Below are 12,460 nucleotides of genomic sequence, written 5' to 3'. Positions count from 1 at the left end.
TTTTTTGAGACAGGGTCTCACTATATAGTTGAGATTGATCTGGAACTCACTATGTAGTCCAGGCTGGTCTCTAACTCACAGAGATCCTCCTGCCTCAGCCTCCCGAATGCTGGGATTACAGGCATGCGCCACCATGCCCGGCCTTAGGAAAGCTTTAAGAAAGTAAAAAACAAGTGATGATGAAGATTTTGAAAAACTGGAGCCCTCTTACATTGCCAATAGGGATATAAAATGGTGCAACACTGAGGAAAAAACATTTGGTGGTTCCTTGATAAGTTAAAATATAGAATCACCATATAATCCAGCAATTCTATTCCTAGGTGTATGTCAAAAAGAACTAAGAATAGGGCTGGGGATTTAGCTCAGTGGCTCCTCGGCCTGCCTCACAAGCGCAAGGTCCTGAGTTTGATCCCTGGTACCAAAAGAAAAAGAAAAAGAAAACAAACAAACAAACAAAACTAAAAAGGAGTGTTCAAACAAAACTTTGTTTACTAGCCAGGCATAGCAGTGCACACTTGTCATATCAGCACTCAGGAGGCTGAAGCAGGAGAATCACAAGTCTGAGGCCAGCCTGGGCTACACAGTGAGCTCAAGGGCAGCCTGAACTACAAATCAAGACCCTATCTCATTCAGACATGGTGGGGCCTGTAATCCCAGCACTAGGGAGGCTGAGGCAGGAAGACTGCAATGAGTTTAAGGCCAGCCTAAACTACATAGTGAGATCCTATCTCAAAAAACAAAAACAAAAACAATCCAAAATATTTGGACATCAATATTCCTAAAACGGGGACAAAGACTGTTTAATGAACACAGAGTTTTCTTCTGGAGTGAGGAAAAAGTTCTGGAAGATGATGGTCTGCATATCATGAAGGTACTTAATGGCACTGAACTGTACAGTTTAAAATTATCAATTTTTTGTTCTATGTATTTTATCACAGGTTTTTTTTTTTGTACCAGGGATCGAACTCGGGTCCTTGCACTTGCAAGGCAGGCCACCGAACTGCTGAGCTAAATCCCCGGCTTATCACAGTTATCATAAGCCCACATTTATAAAAAAAGATGTATAATATTATCTCAATTACAAGAACAAAACCTTAATATATGCAAAGGAAAAAACCTGGAGGTACAGTGTTTTTCAAACTTTGTTTTTCCTAAATCTCTAGGCCAGTGGTGGTGAACCTATGCCACACACACCACTCTGGACTGTTTATATCACTGAAAGCTCTACATGGTTTGTCACCACTGCCCTAGGCTCTCCATGATACCCCAAGAATCTGAACTCCATAGGGAAAGAGGGAACCAGTGTCCTTTCCACCATTTTCTGACTGGTCTCTAGCACAGTGCCTGGTAAACAGCACTAGGTTTGATAAATCATAGCCTAATAATTTAAGATATGGAGAAGGCTCTGCCAGAATTGCACAGCTTTCATAAATTTTTTATATATTCCATTTTCTTTTTTTTTTTTTTTGCTTGAGACAGGGTCACTCCATGTTGTCCAGGCTGTCCTTGAACTCACCAGGTAAGTGGGTATGAAGCTCAGTGATACAGTGATTTCCTAGCACTATGAGGTCCTAGGTTTGATCCCAAACACAGGGAGATGGGATAGCAGGTGGTCTCTAACACTTTATAAATTAAAAAAAAAAAAAATGATTGCTCAATACTACTGATCTAGACCACTGTCAAAATGTTTATGAAAATCCTGATTTGGGTCAAAAAAATGGAGGTGTCCACAACTTGTAATAGGCAAATCACAGAAACAGTCAAAATGCCCATCAACCAATGAATGGATAAAGATGATGTGTCTTTTTCAACATTGGAGTACTACTCTGCCATAAATAAGGATGAGCTCGAGCCATCTTTAGCTAAATGGATGCACTTTGAGACCATAGTCTTAAGTGAGATAAATTGGACACCTTGGTTTAAATATAGCGTTGTTTCTCTGGTGTGAGAAACCAAAAGGGGAAATTAGGACCAAAATGTGTAATAGATCTTGGGAGATGGAAAGGAAATGTTAAAATGGGAAGGGGAACAAGGGAGGGAGGATGGAGGAAGGAAAGAAGGGACAAGGAAAAAAAAGTGAAAATAGAAGGAAAAATGGAAACAAAGTTTTTGTACATAGGGAGGGTAGGGCAGCTTGAGGGAGGATGGGAAAAAAGAACAGGCAAGATATATCATGTACAGGTGCAAATTCCTATGATGAATGTTATCATTACATATCTCAAAATGTACCAATAAATGTTTTGCCTAAGGGAAAACAAAACAACAATAACAATAACAACAAAACTATTTTAAAAAATAAAAATGTAAGTAGGACTGGGGATTTAGCTCAGTAGTTCCGCCACCTGCCTCACAAGCGTAAGGTCCCAAGTTAGAACTCCAGTACCAAAAAAGAAGTGTCCGACACTAAACTGTCACAAAATAAGAAAAGTTTGGTTTTCTTAGGGGAAAAAGGGTTGGGAAGTCAGCAGTTGGGAAGTGATATGGCACCCCAAAGTTTTAATTAGCTTAAGTAGAAAAATCTTGCAGCAGTAATCACATGCTATTGATTAAAAAACACCTTCCAAAGTTATACTGTATTTTTATGTTTCACAACCATCAAAATAGATTTTAAAATACATTAAAACAAAATAAAAAGCCTTCACATATTTCCAAGAGCTATCATAAAGTCAAATTTTACATATGTGCTTGGTGGTGTCTAGAAAAAAAAAATGTGTTGGTAAAAAATATAACTTAAGGGCCAGGGTGTTTAGCTCAGTGGTGCCACCGCTTGCCTGGCAAGCACCAAGGACCTGAGTTCAATCTCCAGCACCAAAAAAAAAATGTGTGTGTGTGTGTGTGTGTGTGTGTAGAACAAATATAGCTTACTTATGAAACAACTTAAAAGAATAAGTTATTTGTATGGGGGGCAACCCCCCATATTTAACAATAAGATACTCCATAAACTTGGCATTTAATTCCAATCTGGGTGTGTATGAGAAAGGAGTTTGAAAAGACAGCTCCACACTGTACCTATCCTACAAACTACCTTCCTGACATTCTCCTTGGAGACAGATCCAACCCAACAGAGCTGTTCAAACAAGTTCAATTTTAAGCCTTGGGTTTAGAGAATGAAAGCTTTGTTCTCACTCAAAAGAGACGTTTGATGTTTATACTAAGGATACTGTCATTGTAATTTATGACTGGCTGTAAATACCTGACCATTAGAGCAAGAGCCCACCTGCTGCCCAGGAGAATGTCAGGGTAAAGCTAGAATGCGTGGCATCATGGCATCAGAGGGAGTATGTCTGAGGGAGTGTGTCAAATGTTCCCAGGCCCTAACTGTAGATAATCTGCTGTTGTATTTAGGCTATCTACCACTAATGTGCTTCATGTATAGTTTATAATAAAATATAAAGCCACTGTTTTCTTCTTTCTTGCATTGAAGTAGACATACTTCCAGTTCATCAGCACATAAGGATATGCATCACTCACTGGCATTTTCTTCCTGACCTATTACACTACAGACAAGCGGAGAGGAGACAGTATATGTCACAGTTTCAATGAGAAGGACACGAATGCTTGTTTTGGACAACTGGGACAATGAAGGAGAAAGCTAAAAAAATCAGCCAAAACTAAGAAACTAATAAGGTTGAGATCAAGTCCATTTGGCTGGAATATAAGGTGCTAAAATAAACAGATGAAAGAGGCAGGACAGGAAGACTATTATGTTCCTAGTAACTCACAAATGTTCACAGCATTTTTGAGTGACTGGGTTAAAAAAATCTCTATATATCTATGTCTATATCTGTATTTATATAGATATATAGTCAGGTATGGTGGTACCTGTCTATAATCCCAGTACTCTATGAGGGTGAGACAGGAGGATCACAAATTTGAGCCCAGCCTGGGTAAGTTAGTGACTTAGCAAGACCCTGTCACAAAATTTTAAAAATACAAATAAGAATAAAAAGGGGCTAGGGATATAACTCAGTGTGGAGGTCCTAGGCTCAATTCAGAGTACTGCACCAATAAATAAATAAATAAAAATTACAGCAGAATAGGATTAGAACTACGTACCCAGGATTTTACTGAGAACGGAAAAGAAATGAATTCAATTAAACAAATTTATTAAGTACTTAAAGTATGCAAGGCTCTGTGACAGGCCAAAGTCATGTAAAGAATAAAGACTGTAAAGAATAAGCCAGTCCTGGCATTAACTTTTCGGGGGGGTGGAGGATGGGAAAGCAGGAAGAGCAGAGAACAATAACCCATGGAGCCTCTATACAACAGGACTGGAGTACTGACTGGGGAACACAGGCTGACAAAGATCCCACTGGAGAATGTTGGGTTTAGTAGAAGGACAGAGAAAGCATTCCAGAGGACAGAAAGGGGCTATGAAGATACATAAAAGGACTCATGAGATGTTTTCTCATTGAGGACCAGGTTTTCTTCCAAGCTTATTGGTCACTGGCAAAATCCTTTGCCTTGGAATTGAAGGACCAAGGTCCCTGCTTCTCCCTAGGTGGTGGCCAGGGACTACTCTCAGCTGCCAGTCTGCCCACAGTTCTTTGCCTGGTACCAGTTGATTCACAGCAGGATGTTAGCTTGCTTCCATGAAAGTTGAAGCACCTCTGATTTCCTCTTCTTCAATCAGCTGAGAAATCTGCTTTTAAAAGCCTGGTTCAAATAGGTCAGTCCTACCAGGATAGTCTCCATACCTGAAGGTCAACTGACTGAGACCTCAGTTACATCTGTAAAATCCTGGGCTGGTGATTTAGCTCAGTGGTGCCATGGCCTGCCCAGCAAGCATTCAAAAAACAAAAAACAAAAAACAAAACAAATAAACATCTGTAAAATCCTTATGCAGCAATACCTAGACTAATGTAGACTGAAAAACATAGCGTCTTCAGGGAATGGAGAAGAGAGGTGAACTGTGGTAGGCACAATCACCTTTTATTTTTTTAATGTCTACCTCACCTTGTAGAAAATACGCTTCATGAGGGAAGACAGCTGTATCCTTTCATTTACTGCTGTATCCCTACACCTACAATGGTGCCTGGCATATAGCAGGTGCTCAATAAATGTGTGTTAAAGGAATCTCCTTCCCCACAATAGGTAATTTGCATATGTATATCATCTGTTAACAGTCTGGAAATAGGACTTTTTTTTGGATCAAACTCAGGACCTTGAGCTTTCAAGGCAGGCATGGTGCCACTGAGGTAAATTCCCAGACTTTTAACTGTATGTATTAAAATTTCAGTTCAGTGAAGCCATTCAGGAGTCCTTAGAATTCCACATGATACAATTTTCTGACACATTTCTAGCTCAAACAGAGTACAGTTGACCTTCATTATTCAAATTCCATACATTTGAATTTGCCTTCTTGCTAAAATGTATCTGTAATCCCAAAAATCAATACCTGTATTACTTTCCTAGTCATTTAAGGGCATACAAAAGCATTATCAGTCTTGAGCTGCCTAACATACATGTCCCCAGCTGAGGTCAAACAAAGCAACATTCTGCCTCCTGTTTCAACTCTCATACTGTAAATACTAGTACCATTCTTTTTGTTCATAATTTTGTTATTTAAAATGGTCCCCAAACCGGGGATGGTGGCACATGCCTATAATCCTAGCACTGAGGAGGCTGAGGTAGGAGGATCACCTCAGGTCAAGGCCAGCCTGAACTACACAGTGAGACCCTATCTGAAAAAACAAAACAAAACAAAACAACATCAAAAGGCCCCAAATCATAATGCTGAAGGGATGTCTAGTATTTCTTTCTTTCTTTCTTTTTTTTTTTTTGGTACCAGAGATCGAACTCAGGACCTTGCACTTATGAGGCAGGTGGCGCACCACTGAGCCAAATCCCCAGCCCTTGTTTAGTATTTTTAAAGACAAAAATGATAGTGGTGCTGCTGCCTGCCTCACAAGTGCAAGGTCCCAAGTTTGATCCCTGGTATAAAAAAAAAAAAAAGATAAGAGATGTATTTTATGGAGCAAGTACTATAGGCATGATGTTAGGTAAGCTTGCTTCAGGCATGAGTTATGGCGCTGCTTTTGCTTGAGTATAATGTTAATGAATCAACAATATGTATTATATACAATGGACTTTGTACAGAAACACATAAAACAAGGTTATATAAGAGTATTTGATGAAAATGCTATGACCAGAGGCTCACATAAACCTACTTCTGTATTTTTCCTAGGATCAAAGGCTCAATACTGGCTAATTCAGTGTTAGCAGTCACTTTATAGAACACAATTACCACAAATAAGGAGACCTAAGAGTGTCAGCCCCATTTTACATATGGAACAAAGCTAAGACATGAAACAGCAACTCCAAGCACACTCTAGTGCTCTAACTTCTGTTTTCTTCACTGTATTCGACTGATAATTGTGTTTGCTTATTTTCATCCTAACACACTACAATTTCATGTTCCACAACAGTAGAGATTTTGGGACTTCTATACATTTTATTATTACCTCATGCCAAAATCCATTTCAGGCACATATCCAACTGAATGAATAAAGAAATTTCCTATACAAGGGGTGATCAAAATATATATACAGTGAGTCTATAATTTAGAAAAATTATTACAGTAAGAGACATACTGCCAGGCTGGGGATTTGGCCCAGTGGTTCCGGCACCTGCCTCAGAAGCACAAGGGCCCGAGTTCAATCCCTGGTACCAAAAACAAAAAAACAAAAAAAATACTGCCATTAATTCTCCTCACTTGGAACACATTTATCCCATCCTTCTTGCCACTATCTAAAGCAGTTCTGGCTGGGAGTGGTGGCACACACCTGTAATGCCAGCACTCAGGAAGCTGAGGCAGGAGGATCACTGGGAGTTCAAGACCAGCCTGGGCTACATAGTGAGTTCCAGGTCAGTCTCAACTACACAGTAAGACCCTATCTCAAAAAACCAAAAAAAAAAAAAAACAAACAAACAAAAAAAAATTCCGGAAGTCCTTTTTCATGACCATGTTTATGAGGTGCTATAGCTTATAACTAGATGTTTCCCAAAGTCTCATATGCTCATATTTGGGGTTTTGGGGAGGTGATTACATGGGTCGCGATACTTGAGGCAGGTCTCCCTATGCAGTTTAGGCCGGCCTTGAACTTGTGGCAATCCTCTGCCTCAGCCTCCTGGAGTGCAGGGATCACAGGCATGCATCACTAATGAATTTCTTTATACCTAAATGTGCTGTCTGGAGGTGGGGCTTGCTCAGAAGTGGGTCAGTGGGGGAGTGTCTTGGAGGGCATATTTCAGTCCCCAGCTCCTCCCTTTTTCCTCTGCTTCCCAATCACCATGGGTTGAGCACCTTTTCCTTTGCCATGCTGTCCTGCCTTGGAGCCAGCTCACTATAGACTGAAACATGAGTCAAAATAAAGCCCTCTTCCCTTAAGTTTCAGGTGTGGGGTATTTCGTCTCAGTGACAAGAAAATGGACTAAGAGGTGCGATTAAAAAATATAGCAAATGCTGCTACCAAGTGCCATCCAGTGAAAAGGTAGGTTCATAAAAACATTATGGTGTGTCTTCATTCACCTTTTTTACCAGATCAGGCACTGTGAGACTTTTGGCTGCTCCCATAGTCAAAATGACCATGGGACCAGGGATTTAGCTCAGTGATTCCGCTGCCCACCTTGTAAGCACAAGGACCCGAGTTCAATCTCTCGTTTCCTGATACCCCCCCAAATTACCATGAAAGTTAATGATTCAAGACATGGAGGCAGCCATGACAGTGCAACTAAAGAAACAAAGAGGATTCTAGAATTGCTTCAGAAGTGCCAAGAAGGATGGGATAAGTGTGATCAAAGAAAAAGAGAGCATTCTGAGAGGGATTAATGGCAATGTCTTTTACTGTAACAAATTTTTAAAAATTTAAACATTTGCCGTATTTTTCAATCACACCCAGTACTCAACTGTAAATACTAGGGGTCATGTGCTACTTATTTTCATTATGTAAATCCAAAATATTTAGCAAGACAAATGCAGGTTTAAAACTGGGTGGAGACACCAGGCATGGTGGCACACACCTGTAATCCCAGCATTTGGGAGGCTGACGCCATGAGTTCAGGACCAGCCTGGACTACATGGCAAGACCCTTTCTCAAAATACTAAAGACTGGGTGGAGAGAAACAAAACAAAACAAAACAAAACAAAAAACAAAACAAAAAGATCATCAGAGCTGCGTGGAGCAGCACTGTCTCTGAAACCAAGAGTAGATCAGACTGTTGGGATGGAAAATTCATAGCTAAACTAAACTATGGCAACTCTACAATAAGGGAAAAGAAAGGCACTCTGAAACAGTACTTTTTTTTTTTTTTTTTGAGTCAGGGTCTCACTATGTAGTGAGACTGACCTGGAACTCACTGTGTAGCCCAGGCTGGTCTCGAACTCACAGTGATCCTCCTGCCTCAGCCTTCCAAGTGCTGGGATTACAGGCATGCACCACCACGCCCAGCTTCCCAAAAACAGTACTTTTGCTTGGTGCCCCATTTATCTGTGATGGAGAAGCCAGTAGACCAAATGAACAGACAAGAGCAGAAATGGTGCCTCTGAAGCTTAAGCCCAGGTTAAACTATGCATGAGAGAAAAACCATGTACAAAAGCTGAGAGCAGGTATTCAAACCTGGCCATAAGGCAAAATGAAAGAAATTCAAGTTACACTGCCAGAAACCACAGGGTCTGAGAGCTGATTACTTAAAAGGTTTTCAGCATTCCCAGTTCAGGTGGGCCAGCCACACATGCCTCCAGCACATGCAGCACCAGGGGGACAGAAAAAAAGAGGATGCTATAATACAGAGGGAAAACGAGATAAGGCTCTTCTAAATCAACTCCTACTGTAACAACACAAGAACTCAATAGAGGCAGGATTCCAGAATTAACGCTCACTGCTGCTCAAGCAAAAATTGAGCAGTAAAAAATAAAGATTTTTAAAATTAAAACAGTTATTTCTGTATTCTAATTCAACCTTCAAAATAAAGAGGATCTAAATCACCATGATCTGAGAATTCCATTCCAGCACAACACCCTGTACTTCTGGGTTATTATGAGAACAGACTGCAATGCAATTCAACTCATGTTCCAAAATGCAACAAGCAGCTTCAACAGGACAAGCTGAAAGAAGCAGTGTGTCCCCTCCTCTCCCTGCTCCTCCTTTACTGATTCATATTTTGGTAGCAAGGTTACAATTAGCTCACCGGTATTTATAACACAGCAGTCCCCCGTGAAAGACACAATCATCTAAAAAGGTTTTTAGAGGAAAATAAAGTGCAGCTTCTTCCTGTACTGACTGTAGATTCCCAACGTCCTTTTGGATGAAGTCCTCAGTCTAACCTTCCTGTGTTCACAGTCACCATTCTGGCCAGGTTCAGCCTCCATGTTCTTATGTAACATTTACATAGTGCCATAAACATACCCAGAGTTGTGTAACATTGCCAAACCAATAAAGCCTAAAGCAGGTCACTCCCTCCAGACTGTCTTTGATTAGCACAGGTATGCTGCCTGGTCTATGAAGTAAAAGCCTGTCAAAAACAGAAATTAACTTGAGAAATCTGAAGTGGGTCTACTTAAAAAGCACAAATAAGAAGAAATCAATTACACTGTGACATGTAGTCTATCAATCACAGAGTATGTTACTCTGCCCCATAAGATAAAAAGTAACCCAACATTGCTTATTCACTGAAGTCAGAAGCTGTGTCTAAAAATACTTCCCTGCCAACTGGCTATCAGTAAGTCAGTCTCACAAATGTCCCAGTAAGAGGGTTACCGAACATTACTTTTCAGGGGGGAAAATTAAGGCAGTAACAGAAAGGTTAAATTACTTGTTCAAGGACAACCTGTAAGGAAGCAAAGTTCTGGGACTGAAAGGCAGCCTTCTCCCTCCATCTGGTTCTAACCTTTAACCAGAATAGCCATTTTAATATGTTTTATCACATCTGTTACAGGAGCTGTTTTAACAAAATTAATCAGTCAGCTCTTTTCCTCTACAGTTCACATCTACTGTACTTCAAATCCACGTCCATGAACCAAAATTACAAGACTTGTCTTGAAATTTTTGTCTGTTTACAGAAACTCAAAAATATTCCCATCAGAACTTCAAATGCCTTTTTTGTTGCTCTGTCTTATAAAATGAATGTTTCGTTCTGCTACTAACTAAATTTTATGTTTTTAAATACTAAGGTGAAAAATTTCAAGTTAGGTCTTAAAACATGGTATACCCACCAAACTGATGCTGTTTCTAGCCTGAAACTCATTCTCCCTACTACTGGTTTTTACTAAGTCCCAGTGAAGTCATTAACAGAAACACCTATTCCTTACTGCCCTCACATTATGTCCAAGTAAATACTAGGCACTGAAGCTGCCTGGCTCTGTCACTTCTCCAGGCATGTAGGAGACCAATGCGTAGGAAATGCAGGGCAGAGGAGAAAATCAACTCTTGTTATCTCATAGACTCTATTTCTCAGAACTGACGTTTTACTGTAAGCCTTTTGCAATAGTGGTCTCCATAACATGCACTGTTGGCAACTAGATGTGTCCCGGAAAAAACTGTAGTGTCTGGCCAAGAAGTTTAAAGGCTTTGAGAATGTTTGCTGGACACACAATCTAATTTCCCATTTACCAAAAAAAGAAATTCTTTATTATGCCCAACGAACCTTACCCCAACAAACAGCCATTTTAGGAAGATTACAAAAAAAAAAAAAAAGAACTCTGCCCCATTCAGAACCAATTGGATTATCACTTAATCATTCTTAACTAGGCTGACAACAAGAAAAATCTCACAGACACTAGCCAAATCAGCAGGGAAATGAGTGTTTAAAATCTAGGATACATTAGGGGCAGAATAAAAATTCCTATTTGAGAGATTTAAAATTTATATAATAAAATGACAAAGCTGGTTGAATCACCTCATTTTTACTCTCCTAAAAGAGAAATAAATTGTGCTACACATCCCAAAACCATGGCCCACAGTAAGTCCCCACAAACATTCTTATTCATGAAAACCATTATCTCACTACCAATGTCGGGCTCTGTTTGTGAACCTTCTGCATGCTTATGAGACCCCATCACACAGCAGTGATACCATGATGTATACACACACGCACACACACACACACACACACACACACACTTCTTAGCAGAAGCATTAGCCAGTGAACAAAAGACACTACACCACTGGGAACAAACATCAAAGCTGGAGATAATGAACTTGTTTTTGAGACTCCAAAGTAGCATGATAGCTTTTCTTGATAGTCTGGCTTATGAAGGAAGAAGCCTCTACCCACTTGAATCATTATTTTCAGTGTCAAGGAGAACCCCAGAACACACACTTGGTCTCCCATTGCTGGAAGGTTAGGGGCTGCTGAGAAGTCAAAGCAGCAGGCTTTGTACACCGGGAGTGAACACAATCCTGATCATCTCTCCCAGATCCATCTGTGGGTCAATAATCACTTCACTATAACTGCCAAATATAACCATCAGCAATCTCAATGCCAAAACACATTTGAAGGGACTCTCTCAAATGAAATATTTTAAGGTTTCATCCCCTCTCCTCAGCCTGTAAACGCTCATAAACACACCCTGTGGAGTGTCCCACAGAAAGGTCCCCACCTCTAGTAGGAAGGGCGGGGGTGGATCAGGCCAGCAGAAGGCTGCGGGGGTTGGAAGGTAAGAGGTGTGTAAGGGTGGGGAAGGGCTGGGAAGAGGGACTGTGTGCAAAGGTAAATAAGTACAGTACTGACCAAGGAATAGAGAGACGGTCCAGAGGTGGGATCTTAAGTACAATCTTGGGGGTTGGAGGCAGGTTCTAGGATTTCACCAGAAAGGTATCCACAAAGTGATTGAATGAATGGGCCCCCTGGGGCCGGGTAGGGGAGGCCAGCAAATACACCTATATTCAGATTAACCGCTGGGAACTGGGTTTCATAGCTTAGAAAGAATCCAAGGCCAAGCTCCAAAAAAGATTTGGGGGCCTGCTCGTCCCACTTCCTCCAAACAGCTTTGCTACAAGCGTGTAAACTGGAGGTGGGGGGTTTGCCCCTAGAGACGCAAGGGACTGAGCAGAGGAGAAATGTGACTCCTGTTCCCAGAACATCAGGGAGGGAGGGAAGAGACACCCAAGTGCTAGAGCTGAAGGAAGGTTAAAGACCCCCCTGCTCCTATATCTTTGGGTGCGCAAAGGCTCTCGACCCAGGATACTCAGAGAAGCAAGACCCCAACGCCGAACCCCACAATCTTGGCGGGAGAAAAGGTGCCCCCCCGCAAGAGCATCTGGTGGGAGGGAACGAAGCCCCCCCGACCATGGACATCCTGAAAGACAGGAACCAGGGACCCTCACATCTTGAGGAAGAAAGCACGGACTCCCTTCTATGAAACATGGGGTGCTGGGAGCGCGACCCCTGGAGCTCCCCGAATCCAGTTCCGCCTGAAACAAGACTCGGCCCCCAAGGGGCCCGGCGCAAGCTCGGTCGC

At 41.3% G+C, this 12,460-nt stretch overlaps 1 protein-coding gene across 4 annotated transcripts in view; it reads right to left on the bottom strand.

The window, feature by feature from the left end:
* The window catches only part of Acvr1b (activin A receptor type 1B), a 40,775-nt gene that overhangs the window by 27,532 nt on the left and 783 nt on the right, over positions 1 to 12,460 (bottom strand). The window contains exon 1 of one of the 4 annotated variants that reach the window (XM_010628583.3): positions 12,327 to 12,405. The exons of 1 other annotated variant lie outside the window; for it this stretch is intronic. In XM_010628583.3, coding sequence (XP_010626885.1) covers positions 12,327 to 12,366 — 40 coding nt within the window. In that variant the 5' untranslated portion in view covers positions 12,367 to 12,405. Of the gene's footprint in view, positions 1 to 11,730; positions 11,780 to 12,326; positions 12,406 to 12,460 lie in introns of those variants that run through there. 2 more of the 4 variants (XM_010628582.3, XM_010628585.2) reach the window with 2 other exon arrangements.

The sequence above is a fragment of the Fukomys damarensis genome, unplaced genomic scaffold, assembly GCF_012274545.1.
Source record: "Fukomys damarensis isolate Sample0158 unplaced genomic scaffold, DMR_v1.0_HiC HiC_scaffold_15, whole genome shotgun sequence".
NCBI classification, from domain to species: domain Eukaryota; kingdom Metazoa; phylum Chordata; class Mammalia; order Rodentia; family Bathyergidae; genus Fukomys; species Fukomys damarensis.
This window is presented reverse-complemented; position numbering and strand designations above follow the sequence as displayed.